The sequence below is a fragment of the Callorhinchus milii genome, unplaced genomic scaffold, assembly GCF_018977255.1.
Source record: "Callorhinchus milii isolate IMCB2004 unplaced genomic scaffold, IMCB_Cmil_1.0 Scaffold30, whole genome shotgun sequence".
NCBI lineage: Eukaryota > Metazoa > Chordata > Chondrichthyes > Chimaeriformes > Callorhinchidae > Callorhinchus > Callorhinchus milii.
This window is the reverse complement of record NW_024704771.1, coordinates 3,843,835-3,864,823: the sequence shown is the minus strand read 5'-3', so window position 1 is coordinate 3,864,823 and position 20,989 is coordinate 3,843,835. Positions and strand designations below refer to the sequence as shown.

Here is a 20,989-nt window from a genome sequence, read left to right as displayed (position 1 = left end):
CAAATATTGAACGACATCACAGCTTCTTACAAATGTAAAAAATATACAAAAATACACTTCTGGGCACAAATGTTCCATTTGTGACGTTTACGGTGATTTCGTGAGAAACCGCTCTCAAGTTCGGACACCGTGAATCAGCACCGCCATCGTAACGATAATAATCCTTGCGATTTGATATCGCGACACTGGTACGTTTCAAAGCGCTTCACAGAATACATTGAAACGTGTAGTAACTGTACCTTTTGTCAGCGCCACACGGCAGCCAATTGCACACAGCAGTGTCCCGTAAGTGGTCATCAATTGAACACACAAACTTTTATTATTTTTTAAGGGGTTCTTACCCCTCCGACAGAAAGTGACCCGCCAATCGACAAACAACCGGGTCCCTACTTACTGCCAGGTAGTCCACTTACTGTGGACTAAGGAGACTTGCCGAAGATTTGGCCCTGCCCGGGAATCGAAGCCCGGGTCCTCTCGCTTGAAGACAACTAACTACTACCTACAGGGCTCCACATCTCCAGGTTAGAGGAAGAAGCTGAGGTTCTTCAGTCTTGAGAGGAGGTGTCTCTCTCAGAGAGGCCTTATACAGGCGGGTAAACTTGATTTAAACTTCATTCAATGAGTAAACCCAGAGCCACACGTCAGGAACCACCAAGACAATAGGACAGGAGACCAGAGGGTTAGGGTTACAAAGGGCGATTTCAGGACTTGCTCCAGAAATTTCTTTTTACACAGATCGTGTGATCTTATCACATCGTCCAAACGTCTCAAAATGTTGACAGGAGTTACTGTAACATACAGTGTATTGTCTGTGTTGTCTATTTTACAGGTAAAGGAAGCAACCAATTTTTGCACAGCAATTTTGAAGCGAATGATCAATTTTTATACGGAGTGTTGGCCAGGACATGGGGAAGGGAGAAACTCCCTTCGCTAAATTAATGTTATGCTTAAAACAAGTGATGATTGTTTGAGAAGGGTGTCAGGGCTTTGGAGAGGGTGCAGAAGAAATTTAGAACAAGGACTTCAATCGGAGCAGAGAGATGCCCTTTGGAGGGAGACTTAATAGAGGTGTTCATAATTATTAAGGGTTTTGATGGAGTAAATAAGAAAAAATAATTTACTCCGGCCGGTGGGTGAGTAACCACATGACACAGATTTAAGATAATTGGCAAAAGAACCAGAGGGGAGTCGAGGAGAAAATATTTTTTTATCCGGGGAGTTGTTATGGTCTGGAACGCATGGCCTGAAAGAGTGGTGGAAGCAGATTCGATAGCAGGGAATTGGATAGGTACTTCAAAAGGAAAAATGTACATAGCTTATGGGGTTAGAGTGGGGGAGTAGGACTCGTTGAACAGCTCTTTCAAAGAGCCAGCACAGACACGATGGGCCGAATGGCCTCCTTCTATGCTGTTAGATTCCGTGACTCTATTGCAGTTGGACAGGTATAGTGTTGAGTGAGACAGGAAGTGCAAAGTGAATTTTTAGACAGTGTAAATGAAGCCCCAAATCTGTTCCTGCTTTAGATTCACATCTATATGTGTAGGAGGCCATTCAGGCCCTTGAGCCTGTTCCGCCATTCTATTCAATCATGGCTACAACAACAACAACTTACAAATTAGTGCAGCACCTCCTCACGCAATGGTAGCATCTCAGAACGCTTGGCAGTGGTGTAGCACGACGCTGAGCTGGGGGTAGAGGGGGATGGGGGGGGGGGGAATGTGACCATAGGCACACTCGAAGAGGAAGGTCTTCAGGCGCGACTTGAAGACGGGGAAGGAAGGGGCAAGGCGGAGGGATTGAGGTAGAGTGTTCCAGAGTATCGAGGCGAAGTAGCTGAAAGTTTGGCCATCGATGGTGGAGCAGAGGGCACGTGGGACAAGCAGGAGGCAGCAGCAGTCGAGCTGAGGCAGCGGGTAGTGGGTTGGATTGAGTAAGCAGCTCAGGGAGGTCGGGAGAGGTCAGGGAGTGAAGGGGTTTGAAGACGAAATCCCTTTGGCTCGGTCAAAACCAGTTGACTAACAGTGACTTAAGACGGCTTTAAACTCTCGGCTTTACTCTTGACCCGACAAATTACCAGCGGTTCGGAATTGCTGCCACCGTCGGGAAACCAGGGGCAGAAATAAGGATACATTCTCTCTGTGAACGTCTCAGTGAAAGTGTGGAGGTGAGACATCTTATCAGCGTTGTAGAACGACACCTTCCCCGCCTCGTAGTCCAGGAACACTCCGATCTTCCTGGGCTTCTCGTTCACCGTCAGGCGGATCCAAGGGTTATCACGGGCCCAATAATCACTCCCGTTTCTCAGGATCAAACTCCAGATTCCGTTCTCCGGTGATAGTTTGATCTCCTCTGTCCTCTCAATGGACTCTCTGGCCACCCCCAAGCTCCACTCTGTCTTGCTGCCCACCTGCACTTCCCAGTAGCGCTTCCCTGAGGAAAAGCCCTCAGATCCCAGGACACTGGCCCAGTAACTAAACCTCTTCGGGGAGTCGGGGAACAGTTGATGTTTGTCTCCAGATGACACACTGGTCAGGTCCTCAGACAGCACGAGCTTGTTATGGGCTGTGTCAGGATCCAGTCTGACTGTAACTAGAGCGAGAATCACATCACTAACTTGACAATAATTCTTAATAATAGAAATAATAATCCTTGCATTTGAAGAAAAATGAAAGAAATTGGTCACTAATTCCACGACTGCTCTACGCAATTGGCTGCCGCGTTTGGGCCACAAGATATACAGTCAACTCACTTTACATTATATTCTGCGAAGCGCTTTGAGACGTCTCGAAGACGTGAAAAGCGCGATATCAAATGCAAGGATTATTATTATTAATAATAGCGCCTCATCACGTCTTCGAGACGTCTCAAAGTGCTTCACACCATATACTCCACAAACAGTCGTTGATTAAGTGACCATTTTTGTTTGCTTGCTTGCATTCCCTCCCTCCCTCTCCCCCCACCCCCCACCCCACTCCCCTCCCCTCCCTCCCCTCCCTCATCCATATTCATTCATAATCTAAGCTCAAAGACACATAAGGTTATCTCAATGGGGTTGGATTGTTGGCCAGGACACATTGATGACCAGGAGAGAGAGAGAAACTCCCTTCTCTTTTGGAATAGCGCCGCGGGAGATCTTTAACATCTGCCTGAACAGGCAGACGAGACCTCGGTTTAACATCTCACCCAAAGGACGACGCCTCCGACAAAATGCAACTCTCCCCCCAGCGCTGCATCGGAGCATCAGCTTAGACTGCGATTCCAAGTCCCGACTTGGGGCTTGAACCCACAAACTTCTGACACAGAGGCGAGAGGGCTACCACTGAGCCAGGCTCACACTTAGATGGGGAGGGGGTTGTTTACAAACTGTGTACAAGAGGCAAGGACAGATTAAACACATGGTTTCGTTTGTGGTAAAAGGATCCTTACCTGCACACGCAAACATCCACTGCCACTCTGCAACAGAAGTCAAACAAACAGGTGATAAGGCTACATGGCTAAGAACGAGGCAGATAATAATAATCCTGAGCGGTAGAGACTGATAGAGACTGAGGTCTAGTGATAATAATAACAATAATAATAATAACCTTTGCACATGATATAGCGCCTTATCATGTCTTCTAAATGTCTCAAAGCGCTTCACAGCACAGACTAAAAAGTGAATTGACTGCAATGTTTTGGGGTCGAAATGCGGCAGCCGATTGCGCACAGCAGCGTCCCACAAGCAGTCGCAAATTGAGTGATCAAATTATTATTATTGTTATTTTTTTGAAGGGATTGTTTTCTCCGACAATTGATTCACGACCGGGTTCCTACTTACTGCTCGGTAAACAGAGGCGTGTGGAGTAAGGAAACTTGCCCACCTTTTTGCCTCGCCCGGGAATCCAACCCAGGTCCTCTCGCTTGCGAAGTGAGTGGTCTAACCACTAAGCTACATGACCACAGGGTGGAGACTGATAGAGACTAAGGGGTTGAGGTTGATAGAGACTGAGGGGCGGAGGCTGATACAGAGATGCCGGTAAATCAGGAGACATTGTATGTGTAACTTACCCAGTTCTTTATTAAGTTCTGTTGGGTAAAAATAAAATAAAATGTGTATTAATCACACGGCTTCTACTTCCAACTCCAATCTCCGTGTAATCGTTTGCTTGTAGGTTTGGTGCCGGGTATAAAGAACGACAACATTTATTGTTGAGAAATTGTGGGTCACATAATAACAGAATAATAATCCTCGCATTTGATAAAGCTCCTTATCATGTCGTTGGGACGTCTCAAAGCGCTTCAGGATATTCTGTAAAGTGGATTGATTGTATATTTTGTGGATGAAACGTGGCAGTCAATTGTGCACAGCAGCGTCCCACAAAGAGTCGTGAGTTTTTCAAAAATTAATTCATTTATTTATTGAAGGGATGATCACACCTGGAAAAGTGATAGGCCAATCGACTAACAACAGGGTTCCTACTTACTGCTGGATAAACAGAGACGTATGGGAGACGTAAGGAAACTTGCCTAAGGTTTTACCCGACCTGGAAATCGAACCCGGGTCCTCTGACTTGCGAGGCGAGTACTCTAACTACTACACTAAGGCACTACACTACGCTTAGTGCTACGTTAGGCGGCTGTGAGTCCAAAAGTGGTTCTCGGAATGACTTGTGGTGGGGAGGAAATCACAGAGTTAGGAATGGGCCTGGAATGGTTGGGGTTCCTGGATTCGGATTGGAACGTACCTTTAGTCTGTTGGTATTTCTTCCAGATGAAGACCAAAAACCCACAGAACCCGGCCAGGAAAGTGAAGAAGAATAACAAACAAAAGACCAGCCCCAGAGAGACACGGGGGAAAAAATAATCTGAAAAGCAAAAGCAATAACGTGGATCAGTTTTGTATTTCTCACCGACCTGAGTTACCCAAATGCACGGGGACACTTCCTCCTCCGGAAAACTAATAATCCTTACGTTTAGCCCGGCGTCTTTCACGTTGGGAGGACGTTCCAAAGCCATTCACAGGATTTAATAATAATAATAATCCTTGCGTTTGATATAGTGCCTTATCACGTGTTTGAGACGTCTCAAAGCGCTTCACGGAATATACCGTAAAGCGTAGCGACTGTGCAGTTGGGGGAGAAATACAGCAGCTAATTGTGCACAGCAGTCGTGGATTGACTGACCAAATCCTTTATTTTTGAAGGGATTATTACCCCCGGAAAGTGATCCACTAATCGACTAACAACCAGGTTCCTACTTACTGCTCGGTAAACAGATGTGTGTTGAGTAAGGAAATATCTCTGGATCTCTCCCTCGCTCTGTCTGTGTATCTCTGTATCTATTCCTCTCTCTGTCTGTGTATCTCTGTATCGCTCTCTCTCTGTCTATGTGTATCTCTCGCTCAGTCTGTGTATATCTGTGTCCCTGCCTGTGTGTGTGTACATTTATCTGTAAAACTGATATACACACACACACACACAGACAGAGATCCAACTAAACCTGGGCTCTGGACACACAGCGTGACTGTTTGTGGGCTGGATTAAATCATCCTGTGGGCCGGATGCGGCCCGCGGGCCACCTGTTGGACCACCCTGGCCTGTAGTATGGACTCAAAGTCCCGACATGGAACTTGAACCCCCAACCTTCTGACCCAGAGACTAGCGAGTGCTGCCAACTGAGCCAGGCTGACACCTAATCTCGATGGCAGGGGGCAGAATGGCTGAAGGCCCGACTGCTGCTGGTGGGGCGGGCAGGGTGGGAGACGTGGAGCAGGCCGGAGCCTACTGAGCGGAGGGAGCGGGCAGGTTGGTGAAGTTTTAGGAGGTCACAGAGGGAGAGGGAGGAGCGAGGCCAAGATGGAGGGCTTTAATGATGAGGACGAGGATCTTGAACTGATCCAACATCACACGTTGACTGACCTGCGATCTGGATTCTTCCTTCTGTTTGTTTCTTGGTTAAATTATTGATGAACAGGCACCTGAACTTGTTGCCGGCATCTTTCGTGACACTTAAGGAAGTCTGGACCTTGATTAAACCATCGGGAGACGTGTCTAGTTTGGTTTGTGCTGTCAGTTTGCGTTCGTTCCCATCCACCCACCAGACCTCGGGCTCAGGAATCCATCCCTCGGACTCGCACACAAGCTTAATCCCGTTCTCTTCATGTCCTTCCATGTGAATCCAAGGCTGACTGCCGAGAACTGTGAGTGCACCGAGCGAACAGTTGGGAACAGCAGCGGAAATGATTCAACAACAACTTATGAACATAAGAATTTACTCGGCGCAACTCTTTCACAGTCTGAAGCTACGAATTCAACTCTTCAATGACAATAATAATAATAATCCTTGCAATTGATATAGCGCCTTATCACGTCTTCGAGACGTCTCAAAGCGCTTCACTGAATATACTGTAAATATGCTGAATTCACCGTAGCGTCCCATAAACAGTCGTGGGTTGAGTAACCAAATTATTATTTTTTGAAGGGATTATTACCCTCAGAAAAGCGACCCGCCAATCGAGTAAGGAGTAAGGAAACGTTTCGCCCTGCCTGGGAATTGGAACCGGGTCCTCTCGCTTGCGAGTGCTCTAACCACTACGCTACAGGACTCCACGATGTTACTTACTCTGGACTTGTAATTCTATTGTTGCCTCGTCATACGATTGCTTGTCATCGATGTAACAGGTGTACTCTCCTCTGTCTGACCACTGCACGTCTTTGAGTTTGAGGGACATGTTGCCGTTGATAAACTCCTCTGTAAACAGTTCTGTTCTGCCTCTGTAGGTTTTATCTTGCTTGCTTGCATTAGTGTGTCCGTCTTGGAATAGGTGCACGGGGATGGCAAAGCTTGATCTGAACCATCTCACCTCCACTGTCGGCAGCGGCAAGCCTACGGAGCACTTACAGTCCAGGACAACCTCTGAACCAGCAAAGCCTTGGACAGGGTGAGCTGGGCCGATGACTGTGAATTTCTCATCTTAATCAATGAAACAATGGAAGAAGTCAGGATTTGCTCGATCACACCGTCTCGTACAACAATAATACTAAGCGAGAGGACTTATTATTCCCAGGCGGGGCAAAACCTTAGGCAAGTGTTCTTACTCCACGCGCCTCTGTTTACCTAGCAGTGAGTAGGATCCCGGTTGTTAGTCGACCGGCGGATCGCTTTTCCGGGGCAATAATCCCTCCAAAAAAAAATACTAACGATAACTTGGTCACTGAATCCACGACTGTTTGTGGGAAGCTGCTGCGCGCAATTGGCTGCCGTGCTTCTCCCACAAAATGTACAGTCAATTCACTTTACTGTATATTCTGCGAAGTGCTTTGAGATGTGATGAGGTGCTATTTCATGCGAAGGTTGTGGCGTGATCGCAAGGCTTGAACGCACAACCTTCTGACTCGGGAGTGAGAGCTACCGCTGAGCCAGGCTGATAACCTGTGTGTCATTAGGTCAATCCACCTCTATAGCGCCCATTACTGACCACTGGGGAGACACACAACCTTCCAAAACTTGCTGCTAATGTTCGAACATAATAATATAATAATAACGTTGCATTTGATACAGCGCCTTATCGGGACACCTCAAAGCGCTTCCCAGGATACACTGTAAAGTGTGTATTTTGTGGGAGAAATGCATCCAATTGCACACAGCGGTGTCCCACGAACAGTCGTGGATCGATTGATTATTTTGGGGTGTATTGTTTGGAAGGGATTATTACACGCACAGAAAGGGATCCAGCAATCGACTAACCACTCCTTACTTCCTGCTTGGAGTACTTTCCAGGGAAATGTGGAGTAAGGAAACTTGCCCCACCTGGGAATCGAACCAGGGAATCGAACCCGGTCTTCTCACTTGCGAGGCGAGCGCACTAACCACTGCACTACAGGACTCCACGGCGATAGAGAAGGCAAACATACCCCCGAGAGGACGCCGGACGGGGAGAAAATCAGAAAGAAATTGATGTTTTTTTTCAAAAAATCGAAGCGGTAAAATATGTTTTCTCACCAGACTGCGAGAGGCAAAGTACAAAGCAAAGTATCTGAGCAAAATGTCTCCACGTCATTTCACCAGACATTCCTAAAGGAAATTAGAACTGGTTAGAACACAGCGAAGGTGATTAGAGACAGATATGAGTGATCACAAGTAAACTTCAAAATCTTTCTGTGACATTTGTGATCGCGCAGTAAAACTCACACCAGTCGGGACCGTAACATTTATAATAATAATAATCCTTAAGTTTGCGCCTAATCACTTCTTTGAGACGTCTCAAAGCGCTTCACAGAGTATCTACTGTAAAGTGAATTGTTTGTATGTTTTGTGGGCAAAACGCAGCAGTCAATTACACACAGCAGTGTCCCACAAACAGTCGTATTGATTGACCTTTATTTTTTGGAAGGGATTATTATCCTCGGAAAAGCCATCCACCAATCGAATAGTTTAGCTTGGGTTCCTACTTACCGCGAAGTAAACAAGAGATGTGAGGAGTAAGGAAACTTGCTCAACGTTTCTCCCTGGAATCGCAATTTGCCCACAAAATATACAGTCACTCCACTTTACAGTATATTCTGTGAAGCGCTTTGAGTCCCAGCAACGTGTTAAGACACTATATCAAACATAAGGCTTATTATAAACAAATAACCGATAGCGGATTGATGCGGGGAAACTCGATGGCGGAAACTGTAGTTGATGCAAACCTCTCCCTCACACATAGCCTCTCACCCTCACTCCCTCCCTCACTCCCTCCATCTCTCATACACTCATTGGCTTACACTCTTTCCCTCCCTCCCTCTCTCCATCTCTCTCTCCCATATTCCCTCTCTCACACACTGAGGTTATAGAGCCATTAACAGTATTTTAATCCTTGTTGTTAATACAGGAATATACAACAATAATGACTTGCGCCATTCCATACAGAGCGCTTAACAGAGGTGGAGCCCCACTCCGAGCTTGGTGGAGGTGGTGGCGGTGGTGGGGGGGTGTGGGGGGGGGCAAGACATGGGGAGTGAGGGAGAGTATTCCAAAGCTTCGGGGCGCAGTGGCTGGATGCGCCACCTCCGATGGTGGGGCGGAGGAGGGAGCGAGGCACGAGCAGGTGGTCGGTTGCCCGTCGAGGGGTGGTGCCGGATGGTGGATTGGGGAGTGAGGGGGTCGCGGAGGGAGGGAGGTGCCAGGGAGTGAAAGCCCGGAACGGGTGAGATGTGGGGATGGAGTTTGGTTCGGGTCAGGACATGGGCGGCACAGTTCTGAATGAGTCGGATTTTTTCTTTAAACCCACCTCTCTTTCTAATTCTTGCTCCACCCCCATCTCCCCTTCTCTCTCTCGCCATCTTCTCTCTCGCCCTCTCTCATCACCTTTTTCTCTCTCTCTGTCCGCTTCCCTCTTTCTCCCCTCTCTCAGCACCTCTCTCCCCCTCTCTGTGCACCTCTCTCAGCGCCTCTCCCCCTCTCTGTGCCCCCTCTCCCTCTCTCAGCCCCTCTCCGTGCCCCTCTCCCCCTCTCTGTGTCCCTCTCTGAACCCCTCTCTGTGCCCCTCTCCCCCTCCCTGTGTCCCTCTCTGAACCCCTCTCTCCCCCTCTCTGTGCCCTCTCCCCCTCTCAGCCCCTCTCTGTGCCCCTCTCTCAGCCCCTCTCCCCTCTCTGTGTCCCTCTCTCCCCCTCTCTGTGCCCTCTCCCCTTCTGTGCCCTCTCTGTGCCCTCTCCCCCTCTCTGTGTCCCGCTCTGTGCCCCTCCCCCTCTCTGTGTCCCTCTCTCCCCTCTCTGTGTCCCCCTCTCTCCCCTCTCTGTGCCCTCCTCAGCCCCTCCCCCTCTCTGTGTCCCTCTCTCCCCCTCTCTGTGCCCCTCTCCCCCTCTCTGTGTCCCTCTCTGAACCCCTCTCTCCCCCTCTCTGTGCCCTCTCCCCCTCTCTCAGCCCCTCTCTGTGCCCCTCTCCCCCTCTCTGTGTCCCTCTCTGTGCCCCTCACTGTGCCCCTCTCTGTGCCCCTCTCTCAGCCCTTCTCTGTGTCCCTCTCTCAGCCCCTCTGTGCCCCTCTCTCAGCCCCTCTCTGTGCTCCTCTCCCCCTCTCTGTGTCCCTCTCTGTGCCCCTCTCTCAGCCCCTCTCTGTGCCCCTCTCTCAGCCCCTCTCTGTGCCCCTCTCTGTGCCCCTCTCTGTGCCCCTCTCTGTGCTCCTGTGCCAGGGGCGGTCAGGCTGACAGTCCGCAGCACAAGCAACTCCCAACCAGAAATAATTCAAGGAGGTTCCCAGAGAGACAGAGATCTGACCGTGTGGAGCCATCGGCTTCACACACACAGAGAACCTGTCATTGAAACACTGCTATTAAAAAGCATCTATCATTCTCCTCTCCTCAAGTGAACATATGACCCGAAAGTCCGCGTCTCTTACCTTTCTCTGCAGTCAGGGACGAGTGGTTGCAAAGCACAACATAAAATGGCGTTGAGTGAAACGAGAAAGAATCTTAAGTTTCACTTTCATTTAGAAAGGTTTTTTAAAACAGAAGTGAAGATTAGGGTCACCCGATACTTTTGGGGGTCAGTCGGGCGTCTGACACACCTGGAGACCCATCGCCAGACTTGTAATATTTTGTATATAGCTCCCATTGTGCGAGGGCGGTGGCAGTGGGTAGCGTAGAGTGAACAGGTGGGAGAGGTCGGGAGTGAGCGGGTGGGGGAGGTAGGGAGTGAGCGTGTGGGGAGAGATCAGGAGTGAGCGGATGGGGGAGGTCGGGAGTGAGCGGGTGGGGGAGGTCGGGAGTGAGCGGTGGGGGAGGTCGGGAGTGAGCGGGTGGGGGAGGTCGGGAGTGAGCGGGTCGGTGAGGTCGGGAGTGAGCGGGTGGGGGAGGTCGGGAGTGAGCGGATGGGGGAGGTCAGGAGTGAGCGGGTGGGGGAGGTTGGGAGTGAGCGAGTGGGGAGGTCGGGAGTGAGCCGGTGGGGAGGTCGGGAGTGAGCGGGCGGGGAGAGGTCGGGAGTGAGCGGGTGGGGAGAGGTCGGGAGTGAGCGGGTGGGGGAGGTCGGGAGTGAGCGGGTGGGGGAGATCGGGAGTGAGCGGATGGGGGAGGTCGGGAGTGAGCGGATGGGGAGGTCGGGAGTGAGCGGGTGGGGGAGGTTGGGAGTGAGTGGGTGGGGGAGGTCGGGAGTGAGCTTGTGGGGGAGGTCGGGAGTGAGCGGGTGGGGGAGGTCGGGAGTGAGCGGGTGGGGGAGGTCGGGAGTGAGCGGGTGGGGGAGGTCGGGAGTGAGCGGGTGGGGTGATCGGAGTGAGCGGGTGGGGGAGGTCGGGAGTGAGCGGGTGGGGGAGGTTGGGAGTGAGCCGGTGGGGGAGGTCGGGAGTGAGCGGGTGAGGGAGGTTGGGAGTGAGTGGGTGGGGGAGGTCGGGAGTGAGCGGGTGGGGGAGGTCGGGAGTGAGCGGGTGGGGAGGTCAGGAGTGAGTGGGTGGGGGAGATCGGGAGTGAGCGGGTGGGGGAGATCGGGAGTGAGCGGGTCGGTGAGGTCGGGAGTGAGCGGGTGGGGGAGGTCGGGAGTGAGCGTGTGGGGTAGGTCGGGGGTGAGCCGGTGGGGGAGGTCGGGAGTGAGCGGGTGGGGAGGTCGGGAGTGAGCGGGTGGGGGAGGTAGGGAGTGAGCGGGTGGGGGAGATCGGGAGTGAGTGGGTGGGGGAGGTCGGGAGTGAGCGGTGGGGGAGGTCGGGAGTGAGCGGGTGGGGGAGGTCGTGAGTGAGCGGATGGGGGAGGTCGGGAGTGAGCGGGTGGGGGAGGTCGGAGTGAACGAGTGGGGGAGGTCGGGAGTGAGCGGGTGGGGGAGGTAGGGAGTGAGCGGGTGGGGGAGATCGGGAGTGAGTGGGTGGGGGAGGTCGGGAGTGAGCGGGTGGGGAGGTCGTGAGTGAGTGGCTGGGGAGGTCGGGAGTGAGCGGGAGGGGGAGATCGGGAGTGAGTGGGTGGGGGAGGTCGGGAGTGAGCGGGCGGGGGAGGTCGGGAGTGAGCGGATGGGGGAGGTCGGGAGTGAGCGGGTGGGGAGATCGGGAGTGAGCGGGTGGGGAGGTCGGGAGTGAGCGGGCGGGGGAGGTCGGGAGTGAGCTTGTGGGGGAGGTCGGGAGTGAGCTTGTGGGGGAGGTCGGGAGTGAGCTTGTGGGGAGGTCGGGAGTGAGCGGGTGGGGGAGGTCGGGAGTGAGTGGGTGGGGGAGGTCGGGAGTGAGCGGGCGGGGGAGGACGGGAGTGAGCGGGTGGGGGAGGTTGGGAGTGAGCGGGTGGGGGAGGTCGGGGGATGTCAGGATGTGATGGGATTTGCAGACGAGTGAGAGGATCTTGAAATCGATCTGTTCTGTGATAGAGAGCCGGTGGAGCCTGGCGAGGCCTGGGGTGATGGGGGGACGGAGACCAGTGTGGGTGAGAGCAAGTGCGGGGGAGTTTTCGATGAGTCCTAGTTTGTGGATAGTGGAGCCGGAGTGACCAGTGAGGAGGGCGTTAGAGTAGTCGAGGCCGGAGGTAACAGATCCACGGACACGTACAAAAAATTGAACTCACAACAATTGTTGATCCTGAAAGTTATTGGAGACTGTTGGATTAATGGCTACGTTTCTCTGATGTGTGTCTGTTTCACAATGTTATTGTTCTGCTCAGTTTGTGGCCGAACTCAAGATGGGGGCAAATTTTGCCCCAGGGACACAATACCTCATCTGTGGTGTCCTGCAGTGTAGTGGTTAGAGCGCTCGCCTTGCAAGCGAGAGAACCGGGGTTCGATTCCAGGGTGGGACGAAACCTTAGACAAGTTTAGATCTCTGTTTACCAACAGTAAGGAGGGAACCTGGTTGTTAATCGACGAGCAGATGACTTTCCAGGGATAATAGTCCTTCCAAAAAAAAGAAAAAAATGTGGTCCCTCAGTCCACGACTGTCGTGGGACACTGCTGTGCGCAACTGACTGTTGAGTTTCGCCCACAAAATACACAGTCAGTTCACTTTACAATATATTCTGTGAATCGCTTTGAGACGTCTGAAAGACATGATAAGGCGCTGTATCAAACGCAAGGTTTAATATTATTGATGTAATAATAATAATAATCCTTGCATTTGATATAGCGCTTTTCACGTCGGGAGGACATCCCAAAGCGCTTCACAGAACACACTGTAAAGTGAATTGACTGTATATTTGTGGGCAAAGTATTAGTTCATGTTGGCACGAACCAAGCTTGGGGACCCCAGAGCGTGCGTTGTGGTGACCGCTGGAGTCTAAGCAGCTGAAACAGCAAAGCTTGCCACGTTTAAATCATTGTCTGACAAGCTTTCCTGCTGCTTGTCCACTCAGCCTGTCAGGGCTTTGGCTGAAGGGTTATCAGGAGCTGAGTGGGATGACTCCCTGCCCACAGTGACTGGTTTGCCCTGCCAGGTCCTGCCGATGTGCCAGGCTGGACTCGGCTGCCATCAGCAGTGCCCTGGAATACTGCGGACCCACCTGGCCCGGCGACCAGATCGAGGACCATCATGGAGGACGGACTTATTTCTGACATGCGTTGCCAAGCCCCAGATCAGCTGCAGTCAGATGCTGCTCAGCTGCTCTCAAGGAGCATCAGTCAATCTACTGCAATATGGCAAGTTTCACAGTGCAACACCACCGTTTAGCGGCAGTGAAGCGGTAACTGCAGGTTTCGATTATTTATTTGTTCCCTGGAACTCACAGGACAACCGACACCACCACAAAATGACATGTGTAGAGCGACTTTCACGTCGGGAGGACGTCCCGAGGCACTGGACAGACAGAATTACGGGCCTGAGCTGGGGATAGGGGTGGGGCGGGTGGTGGAGGAAAGCGGGGGAAGCAGGGAGATCGAAAGCACGGTCGCAGAGGAGGGTCTTGAGATGGGTCTGGAATGTGCAGGTGCCGTGTCGCGGCTGCTCGGTGACGTCGGCCATAGACGGCGTTCCCTGCTCGGGGTACAAGGTGGAGCTGACGTCTCCCCGGGAGACCCCGCTCAGCCCCGCCCTTCACTTCCCGTCACAAACTCAGCTCCAAACTGGTGTGGGGTAACGCACAGAAGCAAACACTCGGCATCGTCCAAACCTCCAGGTTATAACAGTCAAACAGAGGGAATGGCTGAGGGTTTTCCTCCTCATTAATCTGTCACTGGGCAGATTCTCCGAGGCTCAGAGTTTTTCCCGTCATCGTTATGCCAGGGATTGAAGAGAGGATAAAGTTTCTCAGTGAAAGTGTGGAGATGAGACATGTCGTCAGCATTGTAAAATGTCACCTGTCCCTCCTCGTAGTCCAGGTACACCCCGATCTTCCCGGGTCTCACTGTCAGGGGCAGGCGGGTGGGAGGGGAGGTCAGAGCTTCATAGTCCTGGTACCACAGCCACACCCCCCAGACCCCATCCTCTGGTGACAGTGTGATTGATTCTTTCTTGTTGACAGACTCCCTCACCACTCCCACAATCCACACAGTCTTGTTGCCCACCTGCACCTCCCAGTAATGTCTCCCTGATGTGAAGCCCTCAGATCCCAGGACGATGAGATCTTCACTAAACCTCTTCGGAGTGTCGAGGAGCTGCTGCAGTTTGTCTCCGCATCGCACACTGGTCAGGTCCTCAGACAGGATGAGCCGGGGATGGGCTGTGTCAGGATCCAGAGTCAGAGCGGCCGGAGCTGAGAGAGAGAGAGAAATAACACAAAGTGGAGTGAGGGGTAAATCCACAAATTCCGACTTTGTGTGTAAAAAAACTATATCTGGAAACAAAGGCTCACAGCGTGTGGGGGGGGGGGGTGCGTGGTGGGGGGGGGGTGTGCGCGTGTTTGTGGGGACGGCCCGTGCATAGGGGGCGAGGTGCTCGCGTGGGGGAGGCGGCGCACTTGTAGTGTGTGGGGGGCTGTATGTGTGGGGGTGGATGTAGGGCGGTTGGGGGGAATGTGTGTGTGGGAGGGATGAGAGGGTGTTTGGAGGGATATGTGTCAATGGGGGGAATGTGTGTGTTGGGGTGAATATGAGTGTGTTGGGGGGGGGGGAATATAATGATGTGTGGGGGTAAATTTGGAAAGTTAAATCATTTTCCTGTATATAAACAGGGAGTAGATTTCCCAGTGACTGGATTGTATATAAACAGGGAGTAGATTTCCCAGTGTCGGGATTGTATATAAACAGGGAGTAGATTTCCCAGTGTCGGGATTGTATATAAACAGGGAGTAGATTTCCCAGTGTCGGGATTGTATATAAACAGGGAGTAGATTTCCCAGTGACTGGATTGTATATAAACAGGGAGTGGATTTCCCAGTGTCGGGATTGTATATAAACAGGGAGTAGATTTCCCAGTGACTGGATTGTATAAACCGGTTTGATCCCAAACCTGGAGAATCAGGAAAGTCCATTGTTGGGATCAAACGGCGACATTCACAAACTGGACGTCTCTGTACGAACAATTGGTGACTGAAATTCTGGAACTCAGAACCAATTTGCTCGAAAACTAAAACTGAGAATCTGAGTTTTATTCTCACCTTTTAATAAACTTTTCTGATATTTTCACTGTCACATTTTCTCCCCATTGTCTTATTTATATTATTATCTTTTACTATACAGAGTTTGTATCCTTCCAGTTCATTCTACACGTCACTGACCAGTCGGTAATAGATTGCAGGAGTTCCATTCAGACCCTCAGTCCCAGTGTTTAGCAATGAAGGCGACAGGTTTATGTGAATATTATGTTCTCTGGTTACTGAGACTCTTACCTGCACAGTGGGTAAGCTTTCTCCTGACTGGAAACAAGAAGAAAGGAGAGGTGATCAGGTCAGTGCTACACGGCTGTGTTTAACTTAATTCCACGTGACCCCACCCACAGATTTTCATGTCTGAGAGACTGAATATTAATAAGTGAAGATTTTTTTTGCACAAATAGGAGTGAGGTGTAGAAACAACAGAGCCATAACAATGGACTGTGATGAAGGTTGTGTGGAGCTAAAAAGGGTCACAATGTGACCAGGGGATAGTTTGTTTGTCACCAACAAGGAAGGAGGCAGCCCCAGAGCTAACTGAGGCACAACAACAACAACAAAATTACATGTGTATAGTGCCTTTCACATCGGGAGGACGTCCCAATCGCTGGACAGTCAGTGTTTCAGACCTGAGCTGGGGTTTGGGATTGGGGAGGGTGGTAGGCAGAGGGGGAAGCAGAGTGATTGAAACCACTGTCGAAGAGGAGTGTCTTGAGATGGGTCTTGAGGGAGGCAAGGTACGGGGCGAGGCGGAGGGACTGCGAGATGTAGTCCCAGAGGGTAGGGGCAGAGTGGCAGAAGGCCTCTTGCCAACGGTGGGGCGGGCGAGGCGGAGGGACTGCGAGATGTAGTCCCAGAGGGTAGGGGCAGAGTGGCAGAAGGCCTCCTGCCAACGGTGGGGCGGGCGAGGCAGTGGATGCTAAACCAAACAGTGGTTAACTATCAAATACCAGATGGACAGGTGACAAAATAAACAATTCTGTAAGAAATAAAGGGATTCCAGCAAAACTATAGGTCTTTGGATTCGAATTGACATAATATCCGTCCAAATAACAGATAACATGTTTTTGCAATGTTAAAACGCTGGCAATTAAGAGAATTCAGGCAGGTCATGAGATCACATTATATCATTCTCTCGCTTCACATCATTGTTTTAACTCTTTCTCGCCCTGTGAGGCTCCTTTTCTCTCTAACTTTGTCCATCTCCTCCTAATGTTCACAGTTGATTATAGTTATAATTATAATTACAGTTAACGTATACTTTTCGCGACCACATCACTCCCACCCTCGCTCGCCTCCACTGGCTCCCCATCCCCCAGAGGATCGAATTCAAGATCCTCATCCTCACCTACAAGGCCATTCATGGCCTCGCTCCCTCCTATCTCTCTGACCTACTATCCCCCCTACTTACCTGCCCGTACCCTGCGTTCCTCTGGCTCCGGTCTGCTCCACATCCCCCGCCCCAACCGCCCTACCATCGGTGGCCGGGCCTTCAGCCTCTCAGCCCCGAGGCTCTGGAACTCCATCCCCCAGTGTCTTCGCCGCTTCCTCCCTTTCCTCCTTCAAGGTCGGTCTCCAGACCTTTCTCTTTGACCGAGCCTTCAGCTCCCCTCTCGACTCTCTACCCCCTCCTCGCCCCCTCCCTTCCCTAAACAAACCCTGATTATTTCCCCCACTGCTCGGGTCCTGACCCAACTGCAGCCTTGGGACATCCTCCTGACGTGAAAGGCGCTCAAAAAATGGAATCTTGTTGTTGTTGTTCTCTCTGTCTCTCTATGTAGCTTTCTCTGTGTCACCTCTATAACTGTTCAGTTAATTAACATTGACCTCTCTCGGTCTTGTCTCTCTGCTGGTTTAAGATTGTGTGAAACACATTTCACAGTAAATGTAATTATTTGGCGATGTGATGATCTGATAATCTGACAAAATGCTGATTGTTTATTCGGATAAAAATCGGTTAATCTGGACAGAATGTCTCGCTGGTCACCACTGTGTCCACTCACTCGCCGCAAGAGTCTCTGGGATGGAGATGGGAGGAGTCAAAGTGTGGCTGATTGACAGCGGCCTCCAACCATTCACAAGTGGCTTTGGGCTGTCACTCAGTGAGGGGAGGCGGAGGAATGGGGAGAGAATGGGCGGAGTCAAATTGGGATTGATTGCTGATGGGAAGAGGACTTTGATTAACTTTGGACGCCACATAAACCGGACAAAAGGTCCAGTCCCGATGTGCCTGGTTTAAGCGGCTCCTCCTGTATGTCAATGAGATTGCTCAACAACAGAAACAGTTGGTTGGTTTTGCTTACCCAGTCTTAGCTGAAGAGCTGTTGAATAAAAACAAATTGTTACCACCGAAAAATGATTGGAGCAGCGACAAACATTCTGAACATTGCATTATGGTGATGAATAATCTGCATCTTTACAACTTTAACCAACGTTATAAACTACAGCAAATACAGCTCAACAGTTCACCACAATTCACCCGGACTCTCACCTCCGAGTCAGAAGGTTGTGGATTGAAGCCGCTGGTCAGAGGCTTTCCCCATCTCCATAGCGTTACCCACTTCCACCACAACCTCCCACCACAGGCCGTTGAGACCCTAATCCATGCATTCATCATGTCCAGTCCAGATTACACCAACTCTCTGCTGCTGCACTATCTGCCCCTTCCTGGTGCCCCTTCCTTAGCTACCTTCAAAGTCCATCTCAAGTCCTTCCTCTTTCACCGTATTTTCAGTCTCTAAACGGGGGGCAGGGGGAGGGGGAGGCTGTATTGTGCTCTCCATCAGGTGAGAATTAAACCGAGGCCCCATCTGTCTTCAGGTAGATGTTAAAGAAGCCAAGGCACTATGTGAAAAGAAAAGTAAGTTTTGGCCAGTGTCCTGGCCGATAATTCCCCAAATAAAAAAAAAATCAATCATTTTATGTCTGTTTGTGCGACGTTGCTGTATGCAAATTAGCTGCTGCATTTGACCACAAAACACAGTTACGGCAATTTACAGTGTATCCTGTGAAGCAATTGGGACTTCTTTCTTACATAAAAGGTGATTTTCCAAATTGATTATTATTATGAATTACTAACACCTCATTTTGCAATTGGTTTTCACTTTATGTGTAGAACAAGCTATGCAGAGAAAGATGAAGACAGATTTTATATGGGGGGGAAGTTATTCCCACAATCGAACAACATACAAAAAGCAAACTCATGTCATTGCCACTAGCAAACCCCCTCTCCGTCTCTGTGGATGGTAAACGAGATTAGAATGATTCTGTGTCATTAGATCAACCTCTGACCCACATTCGCATTAACGTTTACCGGCTATTTTATATCTAAATTTATAAAACTAATATTTTTACATGAAAACAGACTGTTCTGAGACTTGGGTTGAGAGACATAACTGGTGGAAACTTACCTTTGATCTCTCTGCGCTGTTTTACACTGTAGCCGACAAGAACACTCAGCACCAATATGGCAAGTCCTAAGAACACTGAGGAAACCACCACATCCACTGGCACTTTGGGAAAGAACTCGTCTGTCGAGGGATGTAAATAGGGATTTAAACATCTATTCTGATATCAAACAACAATAACATATTTACCCCTATGTGACTGTATTACACACAACACAAGCCTCTCACATGCTACACTTTCAATCCGATCTGTGTTCTGCTGATGGCAATGTCACATCTCATTGTTATATGAATTTATTTAATAGAAATCACTGAGGGGAGAGAGGAAAACATGGCTTCATCATCCAGGGAGTGGAAATAGACATTGTAAACAACCCAAAATTCATTATCCGAATATATGAAGTGCTAAACTAAGGGAACAATTAACAATTAAGTCAATTAACTTTACAGTATATTCTGTGAAGCACTTTGAGACTTCCAGAAAACGTGAAAAGCGCGATATCAAATGCAAGGATAATAATAAACAACAACAACAAAATTACATTTGTATAGCACCTTTCAGGTTGGGAGGATATCCCAAGGAACTGGACAGTCAATGTTTTGGACCCGAGCTGGGAGTCCGGATTAGAGAGGGCGGAGGGCAGTCGGGGGAAGCAGGTGATTGAAAGTATGGTCGAAGAGAAGGTTCTTGAGATGGATCTTGAAGGAAGGCAATGGGGGGGCAAGGTGAGATGGAGTTCCAGTGGGTGGGGGCAGAGTGGCAGAAGGCCTGCCCGCCAATGGTGGGGCGTCTGAGGCAGGGGTTGTGAAGGAGACCAGAGCCCACTAAGTGCAGGGAGCGGATAGGTCACAGAAGTAGGGGGGAGTAAAGCCACGCAAGGCTTTGAAGCTGAGGATCAGCATCTTGAACTGTATCCTCTGTTTGATGGGAAGCCAGTGGAACAGGCAAGGATGGGGGTGATAGGGTCATGGAGGCTGGTACGGGAGAGGACACGGGCTGTAGAGTTCTGGATGATCTGCAGCCTATGGAACAACAACAACAACAAGATTCCATTTATAGAGCGCCTGTCACGTCGGGAGGACGTCCCAAGGTGCTGTACAGTTGGATCAGGACCCGAGCAGTGGGGGAAATGGTCAGGGTGAGGGGAGGGGAGGGGGGGAGCGAGGAGGGGGTAGAGAGTCGAGAGGGGAGCTGAAGGCTCGGTCAAAGAGAAAGGTCTTGAGACCGGCCTTGAAGGAGGAAAGGGAGGAAGCGGCGAAGGCACTGGGGGATAGAGTTCTAGAGCCTCGGGGCTGAGAGGCAGAAGGCCCGGCCACCAATGGTAGGACGGTTGGGGCGGGGGATGCGGAGCAGACCGGAGCCAGAGGAACGGAAGGTACGGGCAGGTACGTGGGGGGATAGTAGGTCAGAGAGGTAGGAGGGAGCGAGGCCGTGAATGGCCTTGTAGGTGAAGATGAGGATCTTGAATTCGATCCTCTGGGGGATGGGGAGCCAGTGGAGGCGAGCGAAGGTGGGAGTGATGTGGTCGCGAAGCCTGGTGCGGGACAGTCCATGAGCTGCAGAGCTCTGAATGACCTGCAGATTGTGGAGGGAGGGCCGGGAAGGCCGGCGAGGAGAGTTCACATAGTCCAGCCTTGAGGTGATAAAGGCGTGGACCAGAGTTTCAGCAGCGTGAGGAGGAGGAGTTGGGGAGGCCAACAACCAAAGAGTTTGCATAGTCAAGCCTCGATGTGATGAATGCATGAGTTAATCTTATTATTCGCCTTAGGACATCCACCCAACATGAGTTAAGTTTAGGAAAGTTACAAGGAAGAAATATCTTTAACCCAAAGTACTCAGCTGCTGGAAGAGGTTAATGCCGGGTCAGGTCACTGGGCACATTTAAGAAACAGATTGGTGCTGGAATGGAAGGTGGTGGGTTTGGTATTTTGAGAGGATGAGATCAAATGGACTGAAGGGTTTTCTTCATCTCAACTGATTTTGTATTCACTTGATGTGTTACACAACCCGCGACACATCTATCAGACTCTCACTAATATCTCAGGCTGATGTGGTCACTGACCTGAGATTTGGAGATTTCCTTCTTGCTCATCTCTCAGTAACTTGCTGCGAATCAGACACCTGATCTTGTTGGTAGAATAATTTAT

The 20,989-nt window shown here is 50.5% G+C and overlaps 2 protein-coding genes across 3 annotated transcripts in view; both read right to left on the bottom strand.

The window, feature by feature from the left end:
- Positions 1 to 1,779: 1,779 nt before the first annotated feature.
- LOC103191502 (butyrophilin subfamily 1 member A1) overlaps positions 1,780 to 20,989 on the bottom strand; it is a 19,316-nt gene continuing 106 nt past the window's right edge. Inside the window, exons 2-9 of one of the 2 annotated variants that reach the window (XM_007912495.2) lie at positions 20,905 to 20,968; positions 7,981 to 8,052; positions 6,601 to 6,951; positions 5,898 to 6,176; positions 4,725 to 4,844; positions 4,048 to 4,065; positions 3,427 to 3,453; positions 1,780 to 2,589 (exon numbers count right to left, since the gene is read on the bottom strand). In XM_007912495.2, the coding sequence (XP_007910686.2) occupies positions 2,027 to 2,589; positions 3,427 to 3,453; positions 4,048 to 4,065; positions 4,725 to 4,844; positions 5,898 to 6,176; positions 6,601 to 6,951; positions 7,981 to 8,050 (1,428 nt within the window). In that variant the 5' untranslated portion in view covers positions 8,051 to 8,052; positions 20,905 to 20,968 and the 3' untranslated portion in view covers positions 1,780 to 2,026. Of the gene's footprint in view, positions 2,590 to 3,426; positions 3,454 to 4,047; positions 4,066 to 4,724; positions 4,845 to 5,897; positions 6,177 to 6,600; positions 6,952 to 7,980; positions 8,053 to 10,354; positions 10,708 to 20,904; positions 20,969 to 20,989 lie in introns of those variants that run through there. The other variant, XM_042344876.1, reaches the window with a different exon arrangement.
- LOC103178592 (butyrophilin subfamily 3 member A1) overlaps positions 13,595 to 20,989 on the bottom strand; it is a 27,366-nt gene continuing 19,971 nt past the window's right edge. The window contains exons 14-15 of the mRNA XM_042344789.1: positions 15,672 to 15,698; positions 13,595 to 14,580 (exon numbers count right to left, since the gene is read on the bottom strand). Of these exons, the coding sequence (XP_042200723.1) occupies positions 14,068 to 14,580; positions 15,672 to 15,698 (540 nt within the window). The 3' untranslated portion in view covers positions 13,595 to 14,067. The remainder of the gene's footprint in view (positions 14,581 to 15,671; positions 15,699 to 20,989) is intronic.